We start from the raw sequence: 24605 nt of genomic DNA, 5'->3' as shown, positions 1-24605 counted from the left end.
TACTACAGACACGTCAATCTTACCTCAGTCCCCAGAAAAATCATGGAGGGGATCCTCAAGGATCCATTTTGAAGCACTTGGAAGAGGGGAAGGTGATCAGGAATAGTCAACATGGATTCACGAAGGGCAAGTCGTGCCTGACCAATCTGATGAGCTTCTATGATGAGGTAACTGGCTCTGTGGACGTGGGAAAGTCAGTGGATGCGATATACCTTGACTTTAGCAAAGCTTTTGATACGGTCGCCCACAATATTCTTGCCAGCAAGTTAAGGGAATATGGATTGGATAAATGGACTGTAAGATGGATAAAAAGCTGGCTAGACTGTTGGGCCCAATGGGTAGTGATCAACGGCTCGATGTCGGGTTGGCAGTCGGTTTCTAGCGGAGTGCCCCAAGGATCGGTTCTAGGACTGGTTTTGTTCAATGTCTTTATTAATAACCTGGATGAGATTGCACCCTCAGCAAGTTTGCAGATGACACTAAGCTGGGGGAGAGGTGGATATGCTGGAGGGCAGGGATAGGGTCCAGAGTGACCTGGACAGATTAGAGGATTGGGCCAAAAGAAATCTGATGAGGTTCAACAAGGACAAGTGTAGAGTCCTGCACTTGGGATGGAAGAATCCCAAGCATTGTTACTGGCTGGGGACCAAATGGCTGAGTAACAGTTCTGCAGAAAAGGACCTGGGGTTACAGTGGATGAGAAGCTGGATATGAGTTGACAATGTGCCCTTGTAGCCAAGAAGGCTAATGGCATATTAGGGGGCATTAGGAGGAGCATTGCCAGCAGATCCAGAGAAGTGATTATTCCCCTTTATTTGGCACCGGTGAGGCCACATCTGGAGTATTGTGTCCAGTTCTGAGCCCCCCACTATAGAAAGGATGTGGACGCATTGGAGAGGGTCCAGTGGAGGGCGACCAAAATGATGAGGGGGCTGGAGCACATGACCTACGAGGAGAGGCTGAGGGATTTGGGTTTGTTTAGTCTGCAGAAGAGAAGAGTGAGGGGGGATTTGAGAGCAGCCTTCAACTTCCTGAAGGGGGGTTCCAAAGAGGCTGGAGAGAGGCTGTGTTCAGTGGTGACAGATGGCAGAACGAGGAACAATGGGCTTAAGTTGCAGTGGGGGAGGTCCAGCTTTGATATTAGGAAAAACTATTTCCAGAGGAGGGTGGAGAAGCACTGGGCTGGGTTCCCTAGGGAGGGGGTGGAATCTCCATCCCTAGAGGTGTTTAAGTCCTGATTGAGTTGGGATTGGTCCTGCTTTGGGCAGGGGGTTGGACTTGACCTCTTGAGGTCTCTTTCAGCTCTAGGATTCTATGATGTTGGTGTGGGCAGGGGCAGATGAGGATTTTGCGGGGCCCAGGGCAGCACAATTTCATGGGGCCTCCCTTTGGCATGGATCATGCGCGGGGCTTCTTGAAGGGTGAGGCCTGGGGCGGCTGCCCCACTCGCCCTGCCCTACATTTGCCACTGGGTGTGGGAGTGTTCCCCAGAGAGGTGAATGGATGGCCGGTGGGAAACTGAGGGAGTTTAGATGCCTGTCCCAAGGATGAAAATATCGATATTATCTGAAGCATATCACATCTGGGGCTCATGAGGCTGACTTGGGGACCTAGAATATCCAGCTCTAGCTTGTATGCATTGCAGGGGGGAGCCAGACCCGCGCTGTCACTTTCTGTGCTGGGTAAACTCTGATGGAGATAGGAAGTATGACCCAATGGCTAGAGCGTGGGCTAGCACTCGGGAGATTTGGAGCAAGTCCTGGCTCTGCTACAGACTGTGTGTGACCATAGGCGAGTCACTTAGGGCTGAGTGCACCAAAGGAGTTAGGCCTTGACACTGTGTGTAATTTAGATTCCTGGAAAACTCCCTGTCCATCCCAAAGCCTGAGTTAGTCACCTACACTTCTGTGTGGCACGACGGGAGAGCGGGGTGCCTGTGACGCAGAGGCACACGCGGCAGGGAGCTGTCTAAGATGATCAATGGGAGGTGCTGCCCAGAGAGGTGTGAGATTGAGGCTCCCAAATCCAGGCTGCAGGGAGAGGCCTAGTTCTGCTTTGCAGCCAGGAGGGATAGCTCAGTGGTTCGAGCCTGCTAAATCCAGGGTTGTGAGTTCAATCCCTGAGGGGGCCATTTAGAGATCTGGGGCAAATCTGTCAGGGATGGTGCTTGGTCCTGCCATGAGGGCAGGGGACTGGACTCAATGATCTCTCAAGGTCCCTTCCATCTCTATGAGATCGGTAGAGGTGTATCTCTCTGCCGAGTTGGGCACTTGAGGGCTCCCCTCTTACAGCTTTTAGCTCAGTGACTCATGCCCGCCCCTGGGAGGTAGGAAACCCAGCTTCTGTGACCCTCTCTGCCTGGGGGAAGGGAGGATTTCAACGAGGGACTCCTAGCTCTCCGGAGACGTGCTGACCTCTAAGCCATGGACTAGTGGCCTATGGGGGGCTCCCCTCATCTCACCTGGGAAAGCAGCTCCACTGGACATTCCCAGGGGGAGGACCCGGGTCTCCAATCTCCAAGGTGTTCGCCTGAAGCACTGGATGACAGGGACGCTCTCCCACTCCCATTGGGATTTATCCAGAGTGGGCCAGAAGCTCCTCTTCCTCCTGCCAGGCTCTGAATGGGTGTGTCTAGTCTACAGGGGTTTTTCGAAAAAAACCTGTACCTGCGTCTAGACTACCGCCGCGTTCTGTCGACAGGAAATCGAAAGACCACGGCGGTTTTGTCGACGGCAGTAAACCTTGTTCTGCGAGGAATAACGCCTTTTCTCAAAGTCATCTTTCGAAAAAAGGCGCTATTGCATGAAAACAGGGCTTTGGCAAAAGAGAGCGTCTAGACTCTCTTTCAAAGAAGCGAGCTGCTTTTTCGAAAAATCTTCTTGTTGTCTAGATGCTCTTTTTCGAAAGAGACTTCGAGAGAGCCTCTTTCGAAAGAGGCTTGCAATCTAGATGTAGCCAATGGGACCCAGTCCGGTCGGTGGACGCCTACTACACTGGGCCCTGCCTGTCACTGCACGTGGCCGGTGGCACACCTGTTTTCCCTGGATTGGGAGTTGCCCTGCGGCTTAGGTGGGGGCATCTGGATCCCTACAGAGAGACAGGGACTGAGAGAACTTTTACCCTGACGGGTTTCGGGGCTTAGTGAGTTTAGGTGAATAAAATAGAGATTTAGGCGCCTATGTTTTTGAAGCACCCTGGTTCTTATTCACTTTATGCCTCTGTGTCTGGTCTGTCAAAGGGGGGAGGGGAACAATTTCTGTGGTCCCCCCCTCCCCCTTGTCTGTGGTAGCTGTTTGGATGGGAAGCTCTGTGGGCAAAGGCTGTCTGTACCTTACGGGTACGTCTACAGGGCTGGGAGTCACAGAGCTCGGCTCCACAGCCTCGGGCTTGCGCAAATGGTGCCCGAAACAGCTGTGTCGATGTTCAGGTTCAGGCTGTGAAACCCGCCCTCTTCACTAGGCTTCCCAGCCCCGTGCCTGAACGTCCACACGCTGGTTTTAACACCAGAGCCCCGTGAGTCAGGTCTGTTACCTGGGGCTCGGACGCTCGTTGCTGCTGGTTCTGAAGACATCGCCTATGTGGCACTGTGGTGTGCACGATGATGGTGAACGTCTGTCTCCATCCAGCAAGGCCCCCGGAGGTGGAAATGCAAGTTAATGTAGCCATCGTCTCATGGCTGCGCGGTGATTGTGTTTTTCACGCCTCCATGGCCAGTTGCACACGTGAGCTAAAATCAAATCTTCTTTTAGGGAGTTGTTTATCTTTTTGTTTAATAATAGCCCGATGATTGGAATCAAATTTAAAATTCCTGTCCGCCTGCATTCTTTCCAGAGCATCTCCTCCTCCTGCCAGGCTCTGTGGAACTCGGGTCCCTCCCCAGCTGGAGGAGTGGATGTTCCGAGAGTGGAGAAAATCCAGCTGTCTGTTCCTGAGCTCTCCCGCTGGGCAGAAGGGCAAGAGCCCAACACAGTTGTAGTTTATGGCCAGTGCTGTGCACTGCACACGAGGGGTCTCCTGTCTGATGTTAGCCTTCGTCTCCATCTCAGGGCCAGAGGCGCAACGCTGCTGGGTAGAGCCCTGCAAATCCGTGGATATCTGCTTTGTATCCACGTGTATCCGCAGATGTCAGTGTGGATATCTGTGGCACCACATTCTGTATCCGCGTGGGGCTCTACTGATGGATGGCCAGCTCTGTCACCCGCTTCTGTAAGTGTGCATGTAAACACACACACATAGAAACAAGGAGTGTCGGCCGTATTGACAGGATGGGGGACTCTGTCCTGGGAAGCAGTGACTCTGGACGAAATTCTGGGGATTGTGCAGGGTAATCAGCTGGCATGAGCTCCCACTGCGACGCACTGGCCAAAAGAGCAAGGACGATCTTGTGGTACCTCAGTAGGAGTCTTGACGGGGCGCAGAGCGTTGTTTTATCTCTGTATTTGGCACTGATGCGATCACTGATGGAGTCCTGTGCCCTGTTCTGGTGACAATACGAGAAGGAGGTTGATCCATTGGAAAGGGTTCAGAGAAGAACCCCAAGAACAACTAAAGGCTTAGAAAACCTGCCTTATAGGGATAGATTCAAGGAGCTCAATCCAGTTAGAGTCACAAAGAGGGGATGACTTGCTTACAGTCTCTGAGTACCTACATGGTGAACAAATATTTAATAATGGGCTCTTCCCTCTAGCAGAGAAGGATCTTCCACTAGCCAATAAGGCTGGAAGTTGAAGCTAAATGGCTTTAGACTGGGGAGAAAGTGTCAATTTGTAATTGTGCGAGTAATTGACCATTTCAGCAATGTACCAAGGGTCATGGTCAATGTTCCCGCTCATCTTTTCCATCGATGTGCAGAATAATTTGTATGTGCACCGTGGCATGTGTGAATGTGCACCACTCGTAGAAACAAAACCTAGCTGGGAGCGCTTGGCTAATCAGCTGGGTGACACTTGAATTTCTCCTGAGTAGCTTCACACGTGCCCAGCTTACGGGGAACACTGCTCAAGCGGGGTTCTCAGGGTGGATGTTTGTCTGAAAGATCTGCCCTAGGAATGGGGCGGGAGCCGGGCTCTTAGTCCCATCCCTTCCTTGCGGTGACCAGTCTTTTAAAACCTCACAAGAACACAATGAAAGCCGCTGCTGAGAAAAGCCGGGACCGTGTTTAAATAGGGCTGCCAGGTATTGGCTGGAGCTAGCAGGAGGAGTGGGCTCAGCAGTCCCGTGGTGACCTGGGGCAAAGGTTCCAGAAGTGCCTAGGAGTTGAGGCATGGTGGCATCAGCTGGGATGGAAGACCACGAGGTCTGAGATGGCGCATGGACCTCGCCTGCAGTGGAGAAATAAAGCAGATCTGAGTGTGGGAAAAGCAGGCCCATTTCTTCACTTGCTAACACTGGTTCTTGTGCAACTAAAATGAGACACGTGGCTTAGATTCCACAGTGCTGAACAGAGACAGATGAGCAGCCTGTGTCTTGGCCGTCTGGCAGCGTGCGCCGCAAGGAAATCTGGGCGTTGCTCATCCGAACAGCTTGTTTGCCAAGGAGAGAGGAGCGGATGTGTTTTTTACTCTGAACTGGGCTTGCCGCCTACCTTTGGGGTGTGTAATGCAGCAGCTCGCAGGAGCAAGGACCGCCCTTTGGTTCTGTTTGTACAGCACCTGGCGTACTGAAGGCGTGCTGGGGGTTTGAGGTAGCTACTGCAGTGCAAATAAGAAATAAACAGTACTGGTACCAATATGCTATGCAATCAGTTTAAAGGGGCTTGGCAGTGTGGAACGGGCTGGGGTTTTTATTGTATATGGGATACAAACATACAAGATCCAGCCCCAGATCCTCTTCCATGTGACCAAATCTCTCCTGGGGAGAGTGGAAAACTGAACAGCTGAAATCGGAAATGGATGGTGGTTTTACAAAATGAAATGGAAAAGCACGCGATACCAGCTAGAGGAGGAGGAGAAAAGGAGCAAACAGACAAGGTTTAAACCAGTGGTTCTCAAACATTCATGAATGTGACTCCCGACCCCCCTTTCTAAATACCTACCCCCTACCCCCGGCCACATTTTAAAATATTTAACAAGAATTACAAATGTTGGAAGTGAAACAGGATTTGGAGGGGAGGTTGACGTCTCCCAATTCGAGAACCCCTGGTTTAAATACAAGTAGCAAACAGAAAGGGGCTAGAACAGCTCTGTGGTTAGAAGGGCTGGTTTTGCCCCGTGCTTGGGAATCTCTCAGCTATGACACAGGTTCTGCTGTAACCTTGGGCAAATCACTTAATCTCTCTGGCCTTTTGCTTCCTATCTGTAAATAGGGCTGATGCTCCTTCCTTGTCCTGCTCTAATTAGAGCCTCTAATTAGAGAACAGAGGGGGCCCCCCGTCCCAACTGGGTCCTTCCGGCATTGTTGTGACAAAACAAGCAGTAATAAAATGCCTCGCTCCATCGCCCTGGATCTCTCTCAAGAAACGCTGCCTCTCACTGACACCACTGCCCTGGTGATCTTCCAGCGGCGAGTTTGCAGACTAGCTTAGGGTGCACCAGCATTCGCCGTACCTTTCCGTGCAGTTCCAGGGAAAGAACGAAGTTTTCCAACGGTGGCGCAGTAGCTCCCTCTGCTGGTCAGCACCACCCTGCCCACTCACCCACCTACTGATACTTTGCTGGGTTCTGTGCTGTCCCTTGTGATTCCAGTTATTGCTGACTCAAAGGGGGATCCGTTATCAAGCTGGGCAGCCTCCGAAGCTGCTTTTCCTGGGTTGTCGTGTTCTACTGGCCCTCTCAGGACTTCTCGCCTTGCTTTCCCCTCCTCCGCCTTCTCTCAAATTCCTCATGGTGACGCATGGCTGGTCTGTCCCTGCAGCCGTCTCTGCTCTCAGAGGTCGAGCACGCTGCTGGTGCAGAACTGCTCACCCCTGCTGGCCAGGAGCGCAGGCCGTCTTCTGGGCTCGGTGCAAAGTGGCTCGGCATCTGCATGTTCAGAGGGTCGCCAGCTCGAGCCACTACTTGTCTTTGCTGAGTCCAGCTCCTGGAAACAGATGTTGCAGAGCGGAAACGGTCCCTTAGCCGCCTTGTCCCTCTCCATCCTGCTTCCAAGAGCCTTCCTTTCCTCATCCACCATCCTGCCTGGTTTGAAGCAATCTAAGTGTGTGCGGGGAATTCCACCAGTTTGAGTCAACGGGGTGCCCTGGTAGCCAAGAAGACTAATAACGTATTGGGGTGCATTAGGAGGAGCATTGCCAGCAGATCCAGGGAAGTGATTATTCCCCTTTATTCGGCACTGGGGAGGCCTCATCTGGAGTATTGTGTCCAGTTCTGGGCCCCCCACTACAGAAAGGATGTGGACTCATTGTGGAGGGTCCAGCGGAGGGCGACCAAAATGATGAGGGGGCTGGAGCATATGACCTATGAGGAGAGGCTGAGGGACTTGGGCTTATTTAATCCATAGACAAGAAGAGTGAGGGGGGATTTCATAGCAGTCTTCCTGAAGGGGGTTCCAAAGAGGCTGGAGAGAGGCTGTTCTCAGTGGTGGCAGGTGGCAGAACGAGGAGCAATGGGCTCAAGTTGCAGCAGGAGAGGTCCAGGTTGGATATTAGGAAAAACGTTTTCCCTAGGGGTGCGTCTACACAGCTGGGCTTAACTGGCAATAAGCTTCTCAAATTGAGCTGCGTCAATTGCGTAGCTTATTTCTAAATAGCTTATTTTTGAAATTGGGAGCGTCTGCACTGCACGTATCTCGAAATAGAGCGCTCTTCCTCCGATTCCCTCACTCCTCGTACAAGGAGGGTTACAGGAGTCAGAGTAAGAAGTCCTCCATTATTTCGAAATAGCTGCCTGCTGTGTAGACACAGACTAAGTCATTTCGAGATAACACTAGTTATTTCGAAATAATGTTGTCATGCAGACGTATCCTAGGAGGGTGGGGAAGCTCTGGGATGGGTTCCCTAGGGAGGGGGTGGAATCTCTATCCCTAGGGTCCCGGCTTGACAAAGCCCTGGCTGGGATGATTGAGTCAGGGTTGGATTTGCTTTGGGCAGGGGGCTGAACTCAATGACTCCTGAGGTCTCTTCCAGCCCTAGGAGTCTGTACATTTCCTTAGGTGACGCTCACTCCTCTTTTCCCCCAGTACGATTTACTGGCATTGCACTTGGCCGCAGGAGACTTTCCTAGCTCTGGCGCAATGCTAAACGAACGCAGCGGCATCGCCAGGCCTGGGTCCACACTGGTGAAGGCTGTTCGGCGGAAATGGGTGGCGTGGGGTTCAGTGTGGAACATGGGTGGATAATGTTGAACTAATTGCACCCGTCGCGTGTTGAAGGAAATGGCTCCTCCCAAAAGGCCATGCCGTCGGTCTTTGCCAGTGATGTTCTGTTCTTTTCCCCGCCCTGGCAGGGACAGACAGAAACCTGCTTTGCGAGGATGGGGCACATCGGGAAGCGGAGGATCTAGGCTGGAGCTCCAGCGAGTTTGAGAGCTACAGCGACGATTCTGGAGAAGAGGCTAAGCCTGAGGCAGAACCTACCAAACACAAGGCATCCTTCCAGCCAAAGGTAATCGGCACATGATGTGCCCTGAGAAATGATACGCCCGGTGCCTCGTCGTCTGGGGTGGGGGGAGGGCGCGCCAGTTTGAAATAACCCCTGACTGGTTCTTCCATCCATGTTCCAGGGCTGTAATGGTTGGGGGCGCAGGATGGAAAATGCCAGATGGTTTGTCAGGCGAATGCCCATCTATAAATGTTTGTAGCCCATCCGCGGTTCAGAGAAGGGTATGTCCCTAGCTTGAGTGTAAGCAGCGGACTGGGACGGTGGGAGTAGTGTAGCTGTTCCAGATGTGACTCAGCTGAGTTGTGGGGTACAGTCGAATAGCCTGGATGTGAATCCTTTTACCCCACTCTCTGGGAAGGAAGAAGGGGACTTAAGTGACTCTTTAGAGGCTGTGTTGCCTAGTGGACAGAGCACCAGAGTTCCATTCCTGACTCTGCCAGGGGCCTGTTAGGTGGTTTTTGGCTAGCCCCTTCCCTTCTGTGCCTTAGTTTTCCCACCTGTAAAATGGGTCGAATGCCACCGACCTTCTTTGTCAAGTACTTTGAGATCTATGGTGGTAAAGCCCTATAAACAGCCACATGTTCAAGTGGGGAAGATTTTTTTGTATTTACGGAACACCTTGCCTAGAGAACTGAACTGAGATTGTACATTAGGTGCTCATCACAGATATTGCCTGGTACTGGGGAAGCCGTTTCTGGCCTTGTATGACTCAGGAGTCTGCATGTGGAATGGGCCGGGGGGGGGGGGACGACACAGCAGGTAGGATGGAGCATGTGGCTTAGAGACTGTCCTGAGATGCAGCAGTGTTCTAGGAGCCGGGGACTTGGGGGGTGCATTGAAGGCCCCTGCCCCATGCATAGCTAGCTAATGGCTTGTGATCAGACCACGTACCACTGGCTGCAGGTACTAGTGGAGGCTCATCAGTGGGGCAGCAAGAATCCCGTTTCTGGCTGTTGTGTTCGAGACCTGGGACGCTCTGGGGTCCACCCAGGCCGGCAGGGTGTCCAGTCACCCCTGCTGGGTAGCCTTGGTGGCCTCTAGGCTGTGCAGCGAAGGCTCGGAGCTCTGATGCCAGTAGCCAGCCCACGAGCACAAAGTCTCACGCTAGCATCTGCCAGCCTAGTTACTATTTGCAGGGCGACTGTCCCAGGACTCCCCAAATCCATCCTCTCCTAGTTCTTAACTCCCCCTCCGGTGCATCACCCTCAAAGCTTGAAACCAGCCCCCCAGCTGACTCAGGACCCCACATCCACCCTGTTTGGGGCCTGCTTGGGGTGAAAACAGGTTTATTGAATAGAAGAGGCGCCGAGTCAGAGATGACAGAGTCACCCAGAGGATAAATGTAAAGAGGCAACCACAGGCGTTATGCTCCTACGTGCCATAAAATCCCTTTCCTAGTACAAGCTGCCTGTCACCTTTGAACAGTTTCCCAGTGTACCCCGGAGCTGTGGGAGGATCCAGTCTTTCACGGACAGCACCCGCCGAGTGACTTGTTACTTGAATCAGTTTCCTCTCATCCAGTGGCATGGGAGGCGCCCCTCCCTGCGGTGAGGTGTACCTGACATTGTAATGCCGTGATGAGTACGGTGTTTATGCAGGGACGGAGCTGGGCCCTGCATTCTTAGCTCATGACTGGAGAGCCGCCTCCGTTTCCGCAAAAACTTGCAGGGTTCTAGATACGAAATGTGTGCCTGCAACAAAGAGCCGCAGATCTCTGCATCTGTAGCCACCGAGACGAAGCGGATAGCCGCGGATTTGCATGACGGCCAAGTTCAGAACTTTAGAAGCTTTCCTAAAAGACCTTCCCCGTACGTGATCCATACGGTGTTATTGGACTGGGAATGGATTAGTTCAAGTGCTCGTTTGGGGGGGCTTAAAGCTTCTTTTCTCTCCTGGGGTGTCTGGACCCCGAGTGTCCAGTTCCCTCGCATGGTGGGTTGTCCCTCTGCCAAGTCAGAACTGACTGATTGCCTCTCCAAGCGGCTAGTCATGAAATCGTACCACGGGCTGGCACCGTCTCGAAAGGGCACGTAGCCCGTTAGCTGGTGCTTAGTTTGTAATGAAAGTGGTGCTGAGGCTCCGGCAGGTGTTTCGTTGCATCCCTGACATGGCACACCCAGAGGTGGCAGGGCTGTGGACGGTCAAGCCCAGAGGAGCCGGGTCTCAACCCTGGCAGGCCCCAGCACAGACTCAGCCTGGTCTCTAGACGCGCTGTCCGTTGGTTTCAGTGATGTCCTGGGGAGATCCTGTCCCGAGTCCACAGCTGGACTGTGGAGCAAGCAGAGAAGAGCCCGTGCCCCAGAGAATCCCTCCCGGGTTTTCCACTGAGCCGCCAGGCCAGATACCCATGTGGGCAGATGTGCACAGTGAAGCTGTGTTCTCTCCGGGCCTATTGCACGTCAGGGCTCTGAGCTCCGTCAGCTGGGACAAGACGTCCCGGCGCTCTGACGGTTCGGCCGACGGGCACCGCGACTAGGGGGCAGGATGCAGCCGTGGGAGGGAAGAGGGGTTGATGGGGATGGTGGGCACCCGGCAATGCCTCTTGCTGGCTGAGATCCCGCTTGGCGCCCTGCATAGTGCATGAGTCTGTGCTACCCCCTGCGGCCAGCGTCTTTGCATGTGCCGGCCTCTGTCCCGCTTTGCTGTGTGCTCTGGGTCGAGCTCTGGAGCAGTGAGCGCATCCCCCCCCCCCCGACCACCCCTCTTCAGTGGCGTAGCGAGTTCTCCTGGGCTCAGAGTGGGGGGCTGGACGTGATTGGGACTGTGGAGAGCCCAGTCACTTACCGAACGTAGCAGTTGTTGCCTGGCTGCATTTCTAAAGGGGTGGGGGCCTCAGTTCCACAGGCTGGAATCCCCTTGTCATGGTACCTGGGGGGGGGAGCAGCCCCCTTTCCTAGCCCCCTTCCCCCTCACCTTGGCAGAACTCCAGGAGCCCCTGGTGCTTCCCCGCAGACAGGTCTTTGGGTGGGGAGAGTCTTGCCCTCTTGCTGCCTGAGAGAGGGACCTGAAGCAATTAGATTCCCCTCACTCCTGTTGTCCACAGCCCAGAGCTTTCCGCCCCGGTGGGGGTACGGCTGGCTTGCTCCTCCTTAAGATGGCGGGCCCAGGAACCTCGTGCCTGCGTTCGGACTGGAGCTGGGTGAGGTGAGAGGGGCTGCCGGTCCTCTTGTTTCTCCTCCTCTTGTGTTTGGCTGCTTACCTGAATCTCTCTTCTCTGCCTCTCTTCCCTCCGCCTGTTGCTTCTCCTCCTACCCGATTGCTTGGGGCGCAGCTTTCTCCAGACCTGAATAGGCTAAAGGAGAGATACGCCAGGACTAAGAGGGACATTCTGGCTTTAAGAGTTGGGGGGAGAGACATGCAGGAGCTGAAGCAGAAGTACGATTGTAAGGTACTGTCCCTCCTTCAGTCGGTTTTTTTTTTTTACTCTCTTCCTGGTCCCACCTGGGTTGCATGCTCTCTGCACCACAGTCTCCCATCTGCTGTAACTCTGCTTTGCACAGTTGCTTCCTTTTCATACCAGGCTTGCTTGGCTCACACCTGCCGGAGCTCGAGGCTCCCAAAGGGGCAGGGGCGTGCAGACCAGTGACAAGAACTGGGAGTTCCTGGCCACTCGTCGAGTACGTGCAAACCCCTGTTCGAGGAGACGTACCCGCACTAGCTCTGCTCCGCCATGGCATGCACGGTACAAGTGTCACTGTGGCAGTGCAAGTCGCAGGCGGGGCTGGCTTCCCAGAGTCTGACCCCATCTGAGACTATAGGCATGTACTTGGGGCCGCTGTCTCCTCATTGGGGGGCAGCATCACTTCTATCCTTAGTGCGCTCGCTCCATCAGAGCCAGCATGGATACATGCTCTCGAACTTGACGTGTAGCCTGCAGCTGAGCCATAGCACCTCTGTGCCTCAGTTTACCTTTCAAGGAAATGGGCAGAAAGTTTCTCTGCCTGCCATGGGCTCTACAGAGCATGGCCGTGGCTCTGAAAAGTGACTCTGCGAACAGTGTTTCCATGTTTTTCTTTCAAGTGAATGTGGTTACTAAGTGAAATGGTGGGGAGGATGGTTGTATCTACCGGCCCTGCTCAGCTCCCTCTTCGACCTGAGCCCCAGAGGGAGCGGACATGTCCCTACCAGCTGGGAGAGACTCGCTGCTCTTTCCTCAGCAGGGAGCTGCTGCTGTCGCTGAGGGAGAGGTGCCACTCACACAGTTGGGCAGCTCCCTGAGCCCCTGTTTGGGCAGGGCTCATTAAACAGCTGCAGGTCTGTGCTGGCACACAGCTTAGGGGTAAACCTTGCTGGTGTGCCCCCAGATCTTCCTGCTCTGAGCCCCCTGTCCCCCCCAGATCTTCCTGCTCTGAGCTCCCTGTCCCCCCAGATCTTCCTGCTCTGAGCCCCCTGTCCCCCCAGATCTTCCTGCTCTGAGCCCGCTGTCCCCCAAGATCTTCCTGCCCTGAGCCCCCTGTCCCCCAAGATCTTCCTGCCCTGAGCCCTCTGTCCCCCTAAATCTTCCTGCTCTGAGCCCCCTGTCCCCCCAGATCTTCCTGCCCTGAGTTCCCTGGCCTGAACCCTCCACCCTCTGTCCTGAATCCTGCCCTGAGCCTTCCCACGCCTCATACTCCTGTCCTGAGCTCCACATTCCCTGCCCTGACTCCTGCATTCCCACGCCCTGCCCTGAGCTGCTCCCCACACCTTCCACCCCCTGCCCTGGCTCCTGCACCCCGCCCCAACACCCAACCCCCTGCTGTGACGCCTGCACCCCTCATGCTGCTGGCACCCTGCCCTGAAAGACCCAAGCAATGCTGAGTAAGTCTTCTAGTTTGCTGTGGTGCCTTCTAGTGATCCGCTTACAACCATCCCTAGCACACGTTTTGGGTGTCTAGCACGCTTAGGGCAGCTCAGTCCCCCATTATAGAGCATTTGTAGATGGAGCCTGTGTATAAAATGACTGTTGTTATCTGAGCCACTGCCGAAGACTGAACACGGGCGTCCTATTTGGCTAGCCTCTCATTTGATGGTCACGTCTTTCCTGTGGGTTCCACCTCTCAGTAGTGCTGCTTACGATGCTCCCTGAAACAGGAGAGCGACAACAGTCAGATGTCTGGCACTGACTCTGCCCCTTGGTCCAGCTCGCCTGCCCTCTGCCCAGGAGTCCATCTGAGCCAGGGCTATCTCTGAATCCCAAACCTTTTTGTGGCTTGAAGCAGCTGCCCGTTAAAAACCTGCCGTCGAAGTCTTCCTCCCGAAGGCAGAGGTTGAACGTCATCCTCTATCAGAAGAGTTCCTTCTCGACTGTAGTGACCGGTGGAAGGCCCCGTACTGTGCTAGTAGTGGGATGGAGGTCATTGCTGGAGGCGTGGGTTCAAATCCCGCTGCCGAGAGCGTTCAACACTCGATGGTTGGTAGGAAACTGAATTGAATTCCCTTGTTGCTGTCACTTCATCTGCAAGGGTGCCATTTCGGGGGGAGGGCAGCGGCTGTGCCTGCTGGGACGTGGCCGTGTGCACCGGGGCGTGGCCTGCCTAGTGGCCGTGCCTGCTGGGACACGGTTTGTTTTTCTTCCCATTACCCTGGCGATAAGGGAATGAGGGGAAAGTACTTGGATTCCGTGAATTACTCTTCTGCCCCGCCCTTCACCAGTCAGGAGTGAGTGTCATACACAGAATCCAAGTACTTTCCCCTCACTCCCTTATAACCATGGGAGCGGGAAGAAAAGCAAGCCGCGTCCCGGTGTGCATGGCTGCTTCCCCGCCATCCCCCCCCGCTCTCCCGAAACGGCACCCTTGCTCACCTGCTCAGCTGACAAAGGCCACCTGCAACAAGTCAGCGAGTGACGAGGGAGCGTTTGTCTTCCCTCTGGTTAGAAATGTCCAGGTTTCGTTTCTAAACACTCCATGAAAGAAAACTCCAGTTTTATTTTTTGCTCAATTAATTTGGATTAACTTTTCCCTCGCTATGTATAATACTAATAAAGGTCATTAAAACAGGTTTTTTCAAAATGCAAAATCAAGACATTTTGTTTTGAAAATGGCCAACAGGAACACCCTCTCCCCCCCTTTTTTTAATCATAGGAACTTTTGGGAGGGTTTAGTCCCAAATGGATTGCTGGTGAAATTGCCACCTTTCAGGAAGGGCATGAACGTTGATAGAACTACATTCCCGGATGGAAAATGGGCTGTGAAAATTGTTCTGACCAGCTTGTCACCTTTGAGGTTAGATACTGGTCCTGCTCTCAGCAGAGTTTGCGCATCTGCCCTCCCCTTCGTGTTTTCCTTGGGACGCTGTACTGGTTTTGATCCCCAACAGTTTGCAAATGGACATTTTCCACGTGCCGCTGTTGGATGTTCCACTACAAGGGCACAAGTGTGTGTGTGTGTGGGGGGGGGGGCTGCCAGATGTGGTAAAAGCATGTCCCATAAACATTTTAATGGAGCTTCCAGCACAAAGTTACGTAGGGTCTTGAGCAGATCAGGTCAGCTTTTGCCTTCCATTTGCCCAGCTGGAGAATCCATCCTGCTTTAAATGTTCGGTTTGTCTAACACTCAAGCCTGGCCCAGATCGAAGGGGTCTACATGGGGCAATTTCTTCACCACCTGAGAGGTGCAAGATGCTTCTTGCTGGGGTGTTCCGAGCAGGCTGCCTTCCTCACAGCCGCGGTGCCGGGGTGGGAGTAGGAAGAGTCCGGATGTGCTGTACACCAGGGCTATGTCTAGACTGCAAGCCTCTTTCGAAAGAGAGCGTCTAGACTGCACGTTGAACTTTCGAAAAAGCGGCTTGCTTTTTCGAAAGAAAGCATCCAGTGAGTCTGGATGCTCTCTTTTGAAGAAGCCCTATTTACATTGAAGAACGCCTTCTTTCGAAAGAGGAACTTTCGAAAGAAGGCGTTCTTCCTCGTGAAATGAGGTTTACCGCCATCGAAAGAAAAGCCGCGTTCTTTCGATTTAATTTCGAAAGAACGCGGCTTGAGTCTGGACGCAGGGGAAGTTTTTTCGGAAAAAGGCTACTTTTCCCGAAAAAACCCCTGAGTCTGGACACAGCCCAGCTGTCCTCAGCTGGCACTAGGTGCCTTGCCATGGTTGCCAAGTGCCACGTGTTCAAGCAGCCCCTTGTGCACGAGGCTGCTGTGTGGCTGCACAGTGAACCTGCTCTTCCCCCCTTCCCTGCTGGCCCTTTCAATGGGCTGGACCGATCCACGTGAGGGATGCCTGCCAAAGGGTGATGGGGGTCTCCAGTGGGGCAGTGTTAAAGGGGAGCTGTCCGGCCGGTAGGATGGCTCGGCTGCCCGTGGCTGGCGACACGTTCCTAGAGCCCAGGCTGGTCCCAGAGGGAAGGTGGCAAAGATGCCAGGACGCTGCTGTTGAGTCCGACTGGAAATGCCGGAAGAAGAGGAGGGCAGGCTGTCCTGCCCACCCAGCAGATTGGCATAGGGAGCTTTCGATCCGGGCTGGCAGGGACTAGGAGATGCCACTCTTGGTTGGCAGTTCAGTGGCCTGTGTGGAGTTAGTTCATGGGGCTCAGTCCGGTCCCTAGTGGACTAACCAGTGACACAACGGCTGCCTTGCTGTGGGTTCGGCAGAGGGGCCAAGGAGCGGCCGGGTCCTGGGCTGTGTCTATTGTGGAGGTAATGCCTCCAGGGAGTGCGTTGCAGGGTGCTATGGGGGAGCCTGGCGCTGCTGCTGCCCTGCCCCATGTCTAACGGGGCTTCTGTCCCCGGGGCTGCTCACCAGTTGCCACCAAGGATTAGATCCACCTACCCTCACGCTGGCCAATGCCGCGCGTGTCTGACAGCCCCACCCCTTGACTAAATTCACGCGTTGAAACCAAAAAAAAGGGGCACTTCCTCTTTTGCGGAGATGGAAAAGAGCCGAACTTGCAGCTCGCCACGGCTCATTGGGCTCCTGCGATGATATCGCCACCAGGGATCTCTCTAGGTACATGGACCACGTTTTGTACCAGGGCTTTTGTCTCTAATGGGTTAATAGACGCCCTCTCACTTGTTCCAGATTGCTAAGGAGACCTCCGATCAGTGACTGCTTATACACCACCTGCCCTCTCTAGGGCTGCGCTTCCAGCCAGCTGTGGCCCTTGCTACTCTGCCTGGAACATGCTGATGACAGCGCTGAATGATTTAACCCTTTCTTGAGGGATCCTTCCTATAAAGTGTCGCTGATTTCTAAAGCCACTAGTGAAAGAAGTTAGCAGAGTCTTTAGGGCCATGAGGGGGACAGTTTTCAGTAGCTCCTGTTTAACGCCCCAGTGTGGGAAATGAACTTTTCTCTACCTCCATGCCCCCTGGGAAGTGTATGTGGGGTTGGCGTGGGGAAGATGCGCTTGTGCCTGGGGGGTAGAACTGCTCTTAGGGGCTAGGCACGTTGGCGGCTGCTCCGGGATGGAGCCGCTGGGCCTGGAGGGTTGGCAGAGATGGTCACTTCTTTGTGTCTCCCTCCTCTCCCCCGATTCTGCTCAGATGACCCAGCTGATGAAAGCCGCCAGAAGCGGCACGAAGGATGGCTTGGAGAAGACGAAGATCGCCGTCATGCGGAAAGTGACCTTCTTGCACCGGAAAGAAGCCCCAGGTAACTGGCGCGGAGGCAGTCGGGGTCCTGCGCAATAGAGCCGGTTTTTACAGAAATCAGATTCACACGTTGCTCAGGATTGAAGGCTGAGATTTGATCACGGGCACTGGCTCAGTAAAAGTCACAGGCAATAAAGAAAAATGACCCGTCCATGACTTCCACTAAAAATACCAATGGCAAAATGAGGAGATCAGGTTCACACTGACGAGGATACAGATTCAGGGACCGCTTGGAAATCCGGGACTCCCCCTGCTGCTCCCTACCGCTGCGGGCTGAAGTCACGGAAATCAAGGAATCCGTGACTTCCGTGAAAAAATCGTAGGGTATGTCTACACTACCACCGTAGTTCGAACTAGGGTGGTAATGTAGGCAACCGGAGTTGCAAATGAAGCCCGGGATTTGAATTTCCCGGGCTTCATTTGCATCTTGCCGGGCGCCGCCATTTTTAAATGTCCGCTACCGCGGACTCCGTGCCGCGTGTAGCACTAGGTAGTTCGGACTAGGCTTCCTACTCCGAACTACCGTTACTCCTCGTAGCCGCGCGGCACGGAGTCTGCACTAGCGGACATTTAAAAATGGCAGCGGCCGGCTTTATGCAAATGAAGCCCGGGAAATTCAAATCCCGGGCTTCATTTGCAACTCCGGTTGCCTACATTACCACCCTAGTTCGAACTAGGGTGGTAGTGTAGACATACCCGTAGCCTTGCTGACGGTAGGGGGCTCGCTGATTTTTCTGTGATCGACTTACGCTTTTTGCTCTGTAAACTACACGCTCACTCTGTAGGTTCTTGAGAAAATTGTACCCCTTCTCTAGTGCAAGGCTGTTCAATCAGAGACTCCAACAGTGCAAAAGGGTTGGGAAAACGCACGTCCAGTGTTTTTGTACGCTTTAAAAACTCATCCCCAAATCCTTTTTCTATTTAGCTTTTCTAAAACCTTCAGGACTCTCAAGGGGTATGTCTACACTACCCCGCTAGTTCGAACTAGTGGGGTAATGTAGGCATACCGCACTTGCAAATGAAGCCCGGGATTTGAATTTCCCGGGCTTCATTTGCATAAGCGGGGAGCCGCCATTTTTAAATCCCCGCTGGTTCGAACCCCGTGCCGCGCGGCTACACGGGGCTCGAACTAGGTAGTTCGGACTAGGATGCCTATTCCGAACTACCGGTACACCATGAGGTGTAGCCGCGCTGCACGGGGTTTGAACCAGCGGGGATTTAAAAATGGCGGCTCCCCACTTATGCAAATGAAGCCCGGGAAATTCAAATCCCGGGCTTCATTTGCAAGTGCGGTATGCCTACATTACCCTCCTAGTTCGAACTAGCGGGGTAGTGTAGACATACCCAAGTTGTAAATGCCAGCCTAAGGCCATATGTTAAAAACACCCTTAATCCAGGGCCGAGCTTTCTAAAGAACCCTGCTCCGAAGTAGATGCTGAAAAACGGGCCAGGTTTTCAGACGAACTTGGGTTGAGCGTTGTGCTCTTCTGAAAACTTTTGCAGGTCTCCGCGGGAGCTGGTCATCTGGCCCCGACTCTGACTGGGGAGCATTTGAAAAATCTGTCCCCACAGTCTTTTGAAAACCTGTCCCCGAATGTCCCAAATGTCTGAAGTGTTTATCTGCAGTAGCAGTGGAGGGTGCTCCGCACACTTCGGGGAAACCAAGACAGATGCTTTTGGCCTGAAATGTGATTGTTTAATCTCATTTTTTAAGGCTAAAAATCACATCCCTGTTTTATTTCATGTGTTGCTTCTGCTGCTGCTTCTAAATCAGAAGAACAAGCTGGGGCAAAAGCGCCTGCTGGAGTAACGAGTGTAATTTTGTTGGCCGGGTCGGCACTGCTGCTTCGGAGAATTTGGCCCTTCCTGGCTAAATTGGGCTCTTCCCCCTTCGGCCACCTGGCTCTGTTGTAATTTTGAGTGTTGCTGCTTTACTTCCATGGAAACGACTGTACCAAACCTTCCCCTTCCGTTAGCCTTTCGGTGGCATGTGAGGAGAGAGGAAACCAGCTAGTTTGGGTGGCAGAACTGTCGTTTCTCAAGGAATGGGAGGAGAAGCCCGAGCGAGTGGTGGCCCAAGAGCGGGATGTCGCTGTGGTCTTTGAGAGGACAGCACATGGCTAAAGCAAATCACGCTCCTCTTGGAGGAAAACAAAGACCTCGCCAAGGTGTTTCCAGTATGGTGAGGTCTGGTGGGAAACTTCAGGAGTCCAGAACATGCACTAAGCACCACAAAGCATCAGATTGAAAGTACAACCGTCCCTTGCAGCCTCAAGTCCCCTCCTCTGCCTAGAATAGCAGCTCTTTGTACAGATCATCCTGTAACCCAGATCCCAGAACTTACCCCATTCGTGATGGGTCAGGGACAAGTGCTCACACGGAGAAGTGCCCTCAGGGAAGTATTGCTGCATTTCAAACTTTTTCAGTGAGTCTTTGCAGCTGGGGCGGAGGAAGGGCCAGCACCGTGCGGCCAGCCAGTGCTTTGTGTGTCTCGGTGGGGACTTTTCTGTTGCAGAGGTGTTGACATTGCACAGTGCCCCTTGCAGGCCCTGATAAACCCGCATGTCCTTAAATCAGGGATACGTAGTAGGGCTGGTCAAAAATGTCAATCACCCTTTTTTTTCTGGTGGAAAATAGGATCTCAGTTTTGGCCAATTGCTTGACATAAATTTTTAGTTTCTGTTGAAATGGTGCATGGCTTAGTAATGGAAGAAGCCCCATTTTCTCATCAGCTTTAATATTTAGTTCCACCCCAGAGAAGATTGGTCCCAACTGGCCTTCATGGACAATGGCCTTGGGGGATGGGAAAGAAGTCGATTTTGCTGAGCACTCTTGTCTTCCAAAGCATGCCGATCTGTCAGGCTACGTCTAGACTGCAGGCTTCTTTCGGAAGAAGCTTTTCTGGAAGAGATCTTCTGGAAGAGCTTCTTCCGAAAGAGAGCGTCCACACTACAAAAGCGCAACGAAAAAGTGATGTGCTTTTTCGAAAGAGAGCACTGTGATTGTCTGGACAGAGTGGCCACCAGGGCACCTCTGTTATTTCCTGGAGTTCTTTCGAAAGAACGGTCTTTTCTGCGTCCACACACGCCTTTTTCGGAAAAAGGCTTCTTCCTCGTAGAATGAGGTTTACTGCTGTCGGAAAAACCCTTCTGTTCTTTTGACTTTCCGTCGAAAGAACTCAATGGCAGTGTGGATGCAAGTCATGTTTTTCCAGAAACACTCTGCAGTGTAGACGTACCCCCAGTGAGCTGTTACCCATTACATGGAGGGATTGAGGCCTTCAAACCCAACAGCGGGCACAAGCCACACCACTCCTGTGGAAATGTATCCTGAGCGGGATTCCTGAACTCAGACAAGCCTAGGACCGTAGGGCTAGAAGGGGTTGCATGGGCCCTCTTGTCTAACCCCTGCCAAAGAGCAGGTTTGTGGTATCTAAGTCCTCCGAGGCAGATGGCTGTCCAGCCTCCTTTGGAAAACCTCCAGCAAAGGGACTTCCACCACCTCCCTGGGCCTCCGTTCTGTTGTCCAGCTGCTCTGACCGTCCCTGGCTTTGTAAATCCCAGCCAGGGGCTATAGCAGTGTTTCTCAAATGTTTTAAGACCGAGGAACACCGAACAATAATTTTCTTTTAGGAGGAACACCAAGGATTTTTTGTTGAGGGGAAAAAAATGGTGGGGGCGGGAGCAGGGAAAAATTACTAAACAAACAAACAAAAAAAGGGTGTGTGTGTGGGGGGGGAGTTATTGAGCCAAAAAAAAAAAAATTTCCTGCCCCTTTAAAGGCAGCCATTTTTAACTCTGTTGTTCTCCGCGGTACACCTCTGACTGCTTTGCGACACGCCAGTGTGCCACGGAGCACCGCTTAAGAAACACTGGGCTATAGAGAGGCGTCATGCAGGGGTACAAATAGCGAGGGGCTAGCTAGTCCTTGGCTTTGGCTGTAAGGTTTCATATTGGACTTTCCTTTCCAGTGGCCCATGCTGGGTTAGCAGGCTGGGCAGTGCGCGTTTACACAGAGCTGCGTGCACACGGGTCAGATGAGACCTAGATTTGTAAAGGCACGTAGTCCCCTATTCCGCTGGATTTCAGTGGGAGTTGGGGACCTAAATACCGTTGGAAAAGGCTGGGCCTGTAGAACAGCAGAGAAGGGAGGTGCGAGGCTTGCCAATGGAGGGGAAGCAAGGAGTCTAGTCCAGCCAAACCGATTCTCTGCTCATGCTTCTCGTGTGATACAGGGAATGGGGGACACAGGCATGGGGCAGTGGAGATGGAAGAGGTGCGACACCCCCCATGCATTCCAGAGATACCAATGGGATTTCTAGAGCATAGGAGGATTCCGGTCCGTATGCTCTGAACTCAGTCCAGTCTAATGAGACATGCCTGGCATAACGAGCGCTATGAAAGCTGCTGGGGCATAAGAAAGAGGCAGACCCCTTGGGGTCTGGTAGAGCAGGGTATGGGTACGTCTAGATTACACGCCTCTGCCGACAGAGGCATGTAAACTAGGCTACCCTACATAGTCAATGAAGCGGGGATTTAAATATCCCCGGCTTCATTAAAATAAAAATGGCCGCCCGCGGTGTGCCAGCTAAGCTGATTGTCGGCACAGCACCCGAGTCAAGACGCTGATCGGTCGACAGGAAACACCTTTGTCGACCACTCCTGTAAACCGCATTTCATGAGGCATAAGGGAGCGGTCGTCAAAGGCTTCCCTTATCGACCAATCCACGTCTTGACTCGTGCGTTGTGCTGACGATCAGCTGAGCTGGCACAGCGTGGCAGCCATTTTTATTTTAATGAAGCGGGGGATATTTAAATCCCCGCTTCATTGACTATGTCGGGTAGCCTATTTTACATGCCTCTGTCGGCAGAGGCGTGTAATCTAGACATACCCTGTGGTCCACCCCGAGTATGGCTCCCTGGTATTTGGGGGTTGATTTTCAGTGTCCATTTTCTTCTCCATCTCCCAGAAGGAGTGCTGAGTAATGGTTAGAGCAGAGGGCAGGGAATCAGGACTCCTGGGTTCTAGTTCCAGACTCCCTGTGTGACCTTGAGGCAAGTCACTGCCTCGCGCGGTACCTCAGTTTCCCCATCTGTACAATGGGAATAATGTCTAACACACAGGTGTCGAGGGGTCACTTGCTGAATGCTTTGAGATTCACAAATGGAGGGAGTAGCAACAGTGCAGACCGTGCTGGTTATTAGCTGGGCCCTCTGTAGCGGAGCCTGCCCACAGGCATGGGGAGAGTGAGTTACTGTGTCTAAACACAGGCTGTGCTGTAACTAGAGAGCATCACGTGTCCTTTAGGGTCTTAGAGGATGATTAAATAGCAGAGAGAGGCTGGGTGTGGGTGTGGGCGGGAAGCACAGGATAATGCCGGAGCAGCACGTAGGGTTATCCGATGGGTGGTGGCTGAGGTAAATAGCTGCCTCCTGTCCAAGGGAAGAGCTGCCCTAGGTGACAAATCTAGTCAGGGATGAACCTGGCTGAATTCTGCCCCTCCCCCTCACTGTCCCCCCGTCCCCCACCATGGTCTCCGCAGGCTGCTACTGTCTGTGCAGCAAGGGGCTTGGGGGCCACTGCAGAGCCCTGCAACCTGGCCGAGAGGCTGCCGTGTCCCTCGAGAGCCGCCTCCGAGCCGAGATGGGTGCCGGGCCGACAGGATGGGTCCCCCACCCATCCCTGGCTGTGACGGCAGCGCTGGGCAGCTGGGTCAGAGCGGAGACAGCGAGCTGAGCCGCCCTTCCAAAATTAGGGAAAGAAAAAGGTCACTGGGGAGCTGCGAGCCAAGCAGCTGCTTGATTCCTGTAGCCTGCCGATCCCCTCGTTGCCAAGCTTCCCCCTCCCCGTCTCCGGCAGCACAAGCCCGGAGTGTCCCATGCCACGACTATTTATACCCCGTGCTTCAACCTCAAACCAGAATGGGAACTGGAGGGGGGGAGGGAGGAAAGAGGAAGCTGACGGGCAGAGCTGGTGGGAGAATGCAGCAGGCAGAATGTGGAGGAAACGGTACTCCATTGAAAGCAACGTTTTTATCAGCCCGTCCTCCTCCTCCTCCTCCTCTTCCTCCTCTTCGGTCTCTGCCTCAGGTAAGGGGAGATCCCTCTCTCTGGGCTTCCCCGTCTCAGGTTCTGCCGCCTCGGCTCCCCAAACTTGCTCGCTCCCCGTGTGGGGCTCGTGTTTCCCCCCCCTTGCGTGGGCTGGCCTTCTGAAGACCAGCGGAAAAGGCCTGTGGTGTGCGTTCTGTTCCGTCCCTTAGCAGGGTCCTGAGGCGGGTTGCGGCTTTTCTGTTTCCTCCCCAGTTGGCTGGCCCCGTTCGAGGCGTTTGCCTGGCTGACAGGGCTCTCGGCTCCCAGCTGGACTGGGCTGTCAGACCTCAACCGGCAAAGAAGGTGGCTCTCCCGTTCCTGCCTCCGCCAATTCCTCGGGCTGATTCCTGCAGCCCTGTGGTGTCGGGTGTCAGCTTTCCGGGGGCTCCCGAAAGTCCTGGCTCAGCCGAAGCAGTCGTGCAACACGCTGCTGCAGAGAGAACAGTGCTCTGCACCTTGAACCGGCTGTGGCTGAGCCCTTGCCACCCCTGCGGGCAGTGAACGTCTCAGTCCCGCATGACCTGCGTGCTGGGTGGGAGCAGTGTGTGTGTGTAGGGGGGGTGGGTACATCTCTGCCTCCGGGGAATAGCGAAGACCTAGGATGCATCAAGCTTCCAGATTAGTCCTTGATGCCAGTAGGGAGACCAGGCAAGGATCCCAGGTGGGGGGTGCGGGCGAAGGTGGGGGCAGGCTGGCAGAACGCCGGGAACGCCGAGAGCCAGCCCTGTCTGCAGCCTGTGCGAGGCTCTGGGGCCAGACCCACGGTGCGGGTTGAGCTGAATGGTAAATGCAGCCTCCCCGTGAGGAGGGGCAGGATGTCAGGGCAGCCGAGCCATCAGGGTTCAAAAAAGAGCCAGATAAATTCACAGAGGTTAGGACCAGCGATGGCAATTGGGCAGGGCGGTAGGAACGGCGTCCCTGCCCTCTGTCAGAGCCTGGGAAGGGGTGACGGGAGAGGGGTCGCTTGATAATTCCCTGTTGTGTTCCCTCCCTGGGGCACCTGGCGCTGGCCACTGTGGGCAGACAGGACGCTGGGCTAGATGGACCGTTGGTCTGAGCCCGTGTGGCCGTCCCTATGTTCTGAGGAGGCTGTAGAGGGCTACTGGCCCATGCCAGGTACTAGCCGTTCGTCCTCCGGCCGCGGCTACACTCTGCTGGGCGCGTGGCTCTGGTGTTCATTGCTCGTGCGATTTGTTTCCCAGGTGACTCCGAGGAGGAAGACATGGGCTTCCTGGAGGTCTCCGTCTCGGACGTGAAACACCCGCCCCCAGAGCTCGGCCCCATGCCGGATGGATTAAGCCCTCAGCAGGTCTGTGGCACAAGTGGCTTTGCCTTCCCTGGCTGAACCGGGGGGGGCGCTGACCCACAGAAAAATCGGTCGGCGGCTGCATACGAGTGAGAAGCAAAAAAAAAT

At 53.9% G+C, this 24605-nt stretch overlaps 1 protein-coding gene across 9 annotated transcripts in view; it reads left to right on the top strand.

The window, feature by feature from the left end:
* ARHGEF10L (Rho guanine nucleotide exchange factor 10 like) overlaps positions 1 to 24605 on the top strand; it is a 207266-nt gene that overhangs the window by 104528 nt on the left and 78133 nt on the right. For 4 of the 9 annotated variants that reach the window (XM_089773156.1, XM_089773155.1, XM_089773157.1 and 1 more), the window contains exons 7-10: positions 8382 to 8539; positions 11808 to 11924; positions 16995 to 17103; positions 24394 to 24500. In XM_089773156.1, the coding sequence (XP_089629282.1) occupies positions 8382 to 8539; positions 11808 to 11924; positions 16995 to 17103; positions 24394 to 24500 (491 nt within the window). Of the gene's footprint in view, positions 1 to 8381; positions 8540 to 11327; positions 11681 to 11807; positions 11925 to 16994; positions 17104 to 21966; positions 23192 to 24393; positions 24501 to 24605 lie in introns of those variants that run through there. The other 5 variants (XM_089773158.1, XM_089773159.1, XM_089773161.1 and 2 more) reach the window with 3 other exon arrangements.

This window comes from Pelodiscus sinensis, chromosome 24 (genome assembly GCF_052426305.1).
Source record: "Pelodiscus sinensis isolate ZL-2025 chromosome 24, ASM5242630v1, whole genome shotgun sequence".
NCBI classification, from domain to species: domain Eukaryota; kingdom Metazoa; phylum Chordata; order Testudines; family Trionychidae; genus Pelodiscus; species Pelodiscus sinensis.
The sequence above is the reverse complement of the archived record's forward strand: the minus strand, read 5'-3'. Positions and strand labels throughout refer to the sequence as shown.